The 8115-nt window shown below is 32.6% G+C and overlaps 1 protein-coding gene across 1 annotated transcript; it reads left to right on the top strand.

Moving 5' to 3' along the window:
• The first annotated feature begins 800 nt into the window (after positions 1 to 800).
• LOC149559472 (uncharacterized) lies at positions 801 to 4541 on the top strand. The gene has a single exon (XM_089831456.1). It carries the CDS (start codon positions 801 to 803, stop codon positions 4539 to 4541), a length of 3741 nt encoding a protein of 1246 aa, XP_089687582.1.
• The last annotated feature ends 3574 nt before the right edge of the window (positions 4542 to 8115 follow it).

Here is an 8115-nt window from a genome sequence, read left to right as displayed (position 1 = left end):
TGCCTGGTCAGAATACAGACATGTTAAAAAATCGCAATATTAGAGAACAAAAAATGCAAAAAGGTCCTAAAAACAATAAAGAGCAACAGAATATGCATTCTGCTAAGGAAATTATTTTGCAATCTCTCAGAAACACAAAAAAATTCATTAGATCTAAAATGATAAGCAATGAAAGTAGTCTACTCTGCAATAAACCTAGTTTGAATAGTCATAAACAACAATTCAATATTAATGTTGTACCTATATCACCAAAAACTATATCACCAACAACTAATAGCTTAAAAAGAAAGCAAACAAGATCAAAGAAGACACCAGTAGAAATATATGAATTTGAAATACAAGACACTCCGAAATATACCTGTCCGATTTGTCAGACTTTGCATTTCAAAAAAAATATCAAACATGTAAGAGCAAAGGAAAAAGATATATACAAAATGTTGACCCAACGTAATTACCCAAATGATAATGCAAACATATGCAAAATATGTAACAAATCTCTTAAACAATCAAAGCTTCCAAAATTTGCAACACTAGAAAACATTAGAACAAATAATCCTTTACAACATGTAAAATGTCTGAGTCAACTAGAGGAAAGACTAGTGTCCTTGAGAATTGCTTTTGCTCAAATATGGGAACTAGGACATAGAAGATCACAAATTGGTCTAACCGGTTCTATCATAAATGTGCCTGTCAATTTGAACATTGTCCAAAACACTTTGCCCCTATCATTCAATAACACATCAACTGTTGCAGTCTCTCTTAAGCGATGACTTGAATATAAAAATGCCTTTCAAAAAGGAATGGTAAGGCCTAATCTTATTATGCAAGCTCTTCATGAATTGGCAGACACAACATTATACAAATTAGAAAATGTTCAAATCAACGATGCATGGTTGCAATTACTAGAGGAAGAGAAACAAGATAAAATATTATGTCAATCTATGTCATCTGATTCTAATTCAGAAAGTAATAGTGACAATGCTAATCCATCAGAAACACTGATACATGGATTTACAGATTCAAGAAGCATACAAAACATGGATGAAAAAATTATTGAAATAGCACCTGCTGAAGAATCTTATCCAATAGGAATATTCAAAGATAAACATGCAGAGGAAATGAATTTTCCTACACTATTTTTTGGAGAACCACGGAAAAATCATGTTTTAGAAAAATTAAGTTATCAAAAAGTAGCACAATGGGAAGTCTTAAACAATCACCGTAATTTTGCACTGCATACAACAAATCTTTTCTTCAAAGCAATCAAGATACTAATACATCAAGTATTGTCAACAATGTGGGTTAGAATAAGAAAAGGTCAACTTAAAGGAAGGAAACTCATTGCAAAAGACGTCAAAAACAAGCCAAACTTAGAGAAGATATTGAAATCAGACATTGGCTATGTTGACTTCAAAAGGATACGAATATCTCTGGACTACTGCCAACAACTCAAAAAAAATGCCTTTGCTATGATACGTCAATTGGGACCACCAACTTTTTTCCTTACTTTTACAAGTGCAGAACAAAATTGGGAACCATTAACAAAAACTTTACACTCTTTGCACAAAATAAATGAATCAAAACCAGAGAACAATGAAATAACTTGTCAAAGTAATACTGACATAAACACCCTCATTCGCAAAGACCTAGTTACATGTGCACGTTATTATCGACATCGAACAAAAGCTATCCAAAAATTAATAATGACTGATGTCTCCTTCTTTGGTAAAGTTTCTGACTTTTTCTCTGTAACAAAATTTCAAAATAGAGGTAATGAACATGACCATCTTCTGATTTGGGTACATAATGCCCCAATCTATGGGAGAGAAAGCAACATGGACATAGTTAATTTTGTCAATAACTACATAACTTGTAGTACAGAGCACTTACAACAATCTTTAGCAAAACTGCAAATACATAACCATACAAAACGATGTAAAAGATCACGAAGAAAAACATGCCAATACAACTTTCCCATCCCTCCTTTTCCAAAAACAATGATACTTGAACCTTTAGCAGAAAGCTCTAATACAACATCAACAAATGCAACAAACATATTCTCAACACTAGAAAAAGAAAACTATGATAGTTCATTCACATATGATATGTTTCTAGATGAACTGCAATTGACAGAGTACGACTATGTCAACTCAATCAGGTCAACATTAGATAGGCCTACTCTATTTCTCAAACAAAAACCTTGTCAAATATGGAATAACAGTTTCTCAAAGAAAATGCCATTGTTATGGAGAGCAAATACAGATGCACAATTTGTACTAAATGCATATGCCGCAGCTATGTATTGCAGCTCATATATGGCAAAAGTAGACAGATCAATGACAAATGCATTCAAACAGATTCGAAAAGACCACCAAAGAAATAATATAGATGCACTTCACATAATAAAAAAACTAGGAAATGCTTTACTAAACTTGCAACAGATGTCAACACAACAAGCTGCACATTTAGTCCTCTCAATGCCACTCAATCAAAGTTCCCGAAGATGTATATTCATTGACACAAGACCTGATGATGAGCAAATTTTTGTTCTTAAATCTTCAAAAGAGTTGAGAGAAGAGCCAGATGAATCTGAGAATATAATGGCAAAATCTTCACTACATTACTATGTTAACCGTTCAGAAACTCTAAACCACATATGCTTTGCTGAATTTGTTTCAGAATATAATGGAACTAAACATTTTACTAGAAAGAAAAAAAAACTTGATATAATACGTTTTATGAATTACAACATCCACATTGATCCAGAAAACTACTATAGAGAACAAGTCCTATTATATGTTCCATTTATAATAAGTATTCAAACAATCTTTGAAAATTTCAGCTCTTGGCAATTAGCATATGCATACCATGAAGAAACAATTATAAGAAATCGTGCAAATTTTTGTTATAATATGAATAGCAAATGGGGAAACATTGAAGAAGAGGAAAATGAACTAAAGCTCAAAGACTCCAGTAAACAAAACAAGGAAAAAGGAAAAAATGACATAATACATGAAGCTTATGACATATCAACAGACATTCCAACAAATTCATATAAAAACTTATATACATCATCAAATGTTGGATTTGACATAGCCAAACACCCACAGATAATGAATAACATTGACTACTTCAACTTGCGTCGAACACTCAATATTGAGCAACAAATGATAGTTAAAGACATCATAACCAAGAAACAAAAAGATAGGGTCACACCAATACACCTTTTCCTCACAGGTGGTGCTGGCACTGGCAAAACATTTACAGCTAAAGCTATTTACCATGCACTGCTACGTCTATATAGTAATGACATCAATGACGACCCTGACAAACCAAAGGGATTGATAGCTGCATATATAGGAAAAGCTGCCTACAACATTGGCGGTGTTACAATACATTCTGCATTACACATACCATTCAATAAGTCCAAATTTATCCCTCTAAATATTGATACACTTGACAAAATGTCTAAGCATTACTGTCAGCTTCGAATCCTACTCATAGATGAGATATCCTTAGTGGGATCCTCTTTCTTGAGATACATTGACTTACGTTTGCGTGACATCATGCAAAAACCTACTATTTATTTTGGAGGATTAGACACAATCTTCTGTGGTGACCTATACCAGGCATTACCAGTTCTAGATTCAAATGTCTTTGAAAGCAAACCAACAGGCAAAGACTTGATGCCTTACAATTTCTGGAACGACAATATAAAGTGTTTCTCTTTGAGAAATACAATGCGTCAAAAAGACACCACATTTGTTCACATTCTAAACAGAATCCGTATAGGTGAACAAACAATAGAAGACATAGAATACCTTAATGACCACTGCATAAAACCCATACCAACTGACCCCACTCTTCCTTTCCTATACTTTAGGAGATCGGATGTGGATAAACACAACAAGAATATGTTATCAAGTATGCCTGGAAATACAATTACACTAAGAGCAATTGATGATTTTGAGGAAAACTACAATGCATTACGACTTTATGCTCATACAACATGCCTTCCTACTGAAATAAATGTGAAGGAAGGAGTGCTCATAGAAATTTATTCAGGAAACTACAACACACAAGATGGTATTGTCAATGGCTTTGACGGAATTTTCAAATTATACACTAGAAATAACAAGCACGACATTGTATGGATCAAATTTAACGATGCAAACATAGGCCACCAACCAAAAACAAAGTATATTACATACTACAATGATGAAATTGAACAAGATTGGGTACCAATTCTACGCATTGCAAGACCAATCCTTAAAACAACTGCAAATAAAAAAATAACCATACGAAAACAATTTCCAATTCAACTCGCATGTGCTCGTACTATCCATCGATCTCAAGGACTAAAAATGGACGCGCTTGCTTTTGACCCAACAGGAGTGAAAAATCATGGGCTCACATATACAACACTTTCACGAACAAGAACAATTGATCACTTATACTTCGTGAAGCCTCTTACAACCAAAAATTTCAAAGTCAAGCAAAAAATAATTAGAGAAATGGAAAGGCTAAATACAATCGCATAGTGGAAACTTCAAAATCATGACATATGCTTGGAATCATTACAGCATTTGACCATTTTCTCCCTAAACACTCGTGGATACCATGCACATTTACTTGACCTCTCAATTGACTATGAGATCGTCTCTTCTGACATCTTATGCCTACAGGAAGCGAATAGCAAAATTGATGCCTTGAAACCTTTTACTGACACATACAACTACTTTTCTATTCATGGTATCCATGGTTTACTAACTTTAACAAGAAAAGAATTATTAGCAACCAAGATCAGTGAACACATTACAGAAAATGTAGAAATACAAAGAATAATAATAACAAGCTTCAAGAATAAAATTAATATAATCAACTTATACGCAAGGCCAAACTCCGATATAGATGAGATACAAAGAGCTCTAAATTATGTACTAAACAACATAGAGCAAAATAACATATTGTACATATTAGGAGATTTCAATATAAATATGCAAACAACAAACAACTGAGCTAAAACTCTTAACAATTACATGCAACACCACAAACTTAAATTTCTCTTACAAGATACAGACAATATGAACACTCCACTTATTGATCATATTTGGTCCAACATAACTACAAATATATGCAATATTTACAAATCAGAAGCATACTGGACTGATCACCTATCAACAATATTAAAAATCCATCCGACAAATGACAACTTTTCCCAACATGACCAAAATTACTGAAAATTCACCCAACAACATCCTACATTTCTCCAAATACATTTATCACCAACAACTATCTACTCCACATAATCACATCAAACTCACATAACTAGACAACATAACAATTCCTTTTCTCATTTCTTGTTGCCAAAAAAACAATGTAGTACAACAAACAAAATATGCAATATTACAATGTTTAAAACGAAAACAAGTTAGAATATTCCATGGTAAACAATTTAAGACAAAGTAGTTTAGTAATTACTGTATTAACATGAAACTTTGAGATTCAATAACCACATTATACAAATTACAAAATATCTACATAGTAACAAAGAATTGATGCACTAAACAAATTTTTTCTACCCACAATTTATGCAAACAAATCAATGGACGCAAACAAAAGAGCAGGAAAGGCTACACAAATTAGACAAGAACAATCTACAAAAAGGTAACCTATATTTTCTTTTAACAATTTTTTAGTTTCATATTCAAACGAAAAATACACTAACATAAGTACCAATGCAAGACAAAACTGAAAACAGCTGGTTGCATTTCTATAGAAGACTTGAATGCAAGAAAAGGAGGCAACACATTTGAAGGAGATGTCTTAGTTGTCTACAAAGTCAACCTTGACAAAGTCAACAAAACACGAGAAGTGCTACGGGCAGACCTAACAGATCCTAAAGCAGAGATGACAATAACAGTGACTGTTACTGAAAACTTAATCCACCAATATGAGGACAAAATAATCCCGGGCATGGGTGTCTCTATAAGTGGATTTGAAATTCAATCAAAATCAGACTATGATAGAGGTGATTGTGATTGCATTCTTGTACTAAATGAAACAAGCACTGTTGAAACAATCAATCGCATATGCAATGACTACAATTTCATCCCCAGCACTACAATAAGGAACCTGTTAAATAGCACAAGCAACTGCCCTATTGGAACAGTAGGTGCATTGGTCGTTGCAGCACAAAAGCAAGGCAACCTCAACATTCTAGAAATAAAGGATGGTCATTCTGAGGAAGACAGGGCACAGGTAACAATTAATACAAATTACTTCTCCAATTGTACTTTTTCAAATTAGCGCACTATTTATTATGGAAATATTCAATTCAATATGTTAAAGTCTATCTGTATATTCTACGCAGTTGGAAATCCATCCAAATTTTATTTAGCACTACATCTCAGCAGAAGAACATCTTGCATGAAATGAAACACCAACATGGCTTTTAAAAACATTGTAAGAAGGACAGACCGAAAACAAACACTTCGAACAGGCCTATCCACATTTATTTGCAAGCTAAATGACAAAATGACATTGCAAATGTTACATGGCATAATGTAGAAAACTAGAGAGGTAAAAGAAAATCATTGTTGAAATGTAAACAATTGTTGCTATAAAATGTAATTGACACTTAGAAACTATACTTTGAAACAGGTCAATGGGAAATTGAAGATTGCAAATCCATTCTCCAATCCATTTGGAGCATTTTGTCCACATTACCAACACAAATTTGAAGGATATGGAATCCTCGAAGAAGAAATTGCACACTGTATTGGATGCAAGCAAGATGTCAACTATGTGCACAAGTTACACCTCAAGACATTTCTTTTTAGTGAAAATAAACAACCAATCCAGTGCTTCATTGACAACATGATGGTTGACCAATTAATCCCAGCACTCCGCAACATCAAGTATCATGAATATATGCAGCAAAAATCCAAAGTTGTATTCATGCTAAGAGACCTTTGCATTCAAGCAACTTTCACACTGACCCAAGCCAATGCAATTACACATGTCAACTTGCTTCAAACCACTCAAACAAGTGAAAAGGTGAGCTTACAAATACTTTTAAAAAAACACTAAAAACATGAATTATTGCACAAATGTTTCATGTATCAATAACAAATATCTAACGTAATTCTTTTGTTGACATTGCAGGCAAAAGAGGAATAAAAAAACTACAGAATACTTTATTACAAAAACCTTTGCTACAAAGTCCATTGAGCCATCATAAACCAAAATGCTATATTGTACATATGCTTACAAACAATATTCTATCAATAGCTTAGGTTGAATACTAAACCAAATATGTCTACAACTATGTACCTTATTTTCAGACATTACTAAATTGTTAGTCAGCTTTCACTTCTTTGTCACCCTCTATAGCATCGAAGCTATAAAATTACTTTATATGCCATGAAGTAAATTAAAAAAATGGAACAACTACTTCCTACCGTCATATGTCATATGTGAACATAAATTTTAGTGTTGTCATGCATATGAATGAATATAATGCAAATGCTTCTTTCTTAACTTTAGAAAATGTTGTTATCATTGTCTCAATGTAAATAATGTGATTGAAAATAAAAATTAATCATCAGTTCTATTTTGAGATAATGCATAAAAGATTATGTATTCAAATTATGGAAACAAGATTTAGCATATTTATATTTTCTTCAACACTTTTATGATAACAAACGCTCCTCCAAATAGCAATGAATCATTATTGTAAAATATCTTCTGAATTGTTCTATTGATTTATAAATTTTTATTCAACTCTCAAGTTGTCCAAAGTTATCTAGAATTAAGACCTTCAAAATTGTTCTCAGCAAATTTGATTCTAAAAATATGACAAATCAACTATTGTATTTTGTAGTAGGAAAAGTTAATTCTGCAGTCTTATTGCCTCATTCACGTAGTCAAATAAAAAAAATACAAGAAAATCAAACAATAATAACTAGCAAAATGAACAAGTTATTTCACCTGAACACTACAGCCTCCAATTCAAAATACATGATGGCAGGAACTAGACGCTTTGCGTCCTTGTTTATCAAATCATCTATGAATAGATGTGTATCTTTATTGTGATATAATTATTATATCATC

This window comes from Cupressus sempervirens, chromosome 5, assembly GCF_028749045.1.
Source record: "Cupressus sempervirens isolate cs-2001-9-10 chromosome 5, ASM2874904v1, whole genome shotgun sequence".
In the NCBI taxonomy this organism is placed as follows: Eukaryota; Viridiplantae; Streptophyta; class Pinopsida; order Cupressales; family Cupressaceae; genus Cupressus; species Cupressus sempervirens.
This window is presented reverse-complemented; position numbering and strand designations above follow the sequence as displayed.

Coding starts and splice junctions, on each gene's coding strand:
- LOC149559472 (XM_089831456.1), top strand. CDS start 801: ATGGTAAGGCCTAATCTTATTATGCAAGCTCTTCATGAATTGGCAGAC.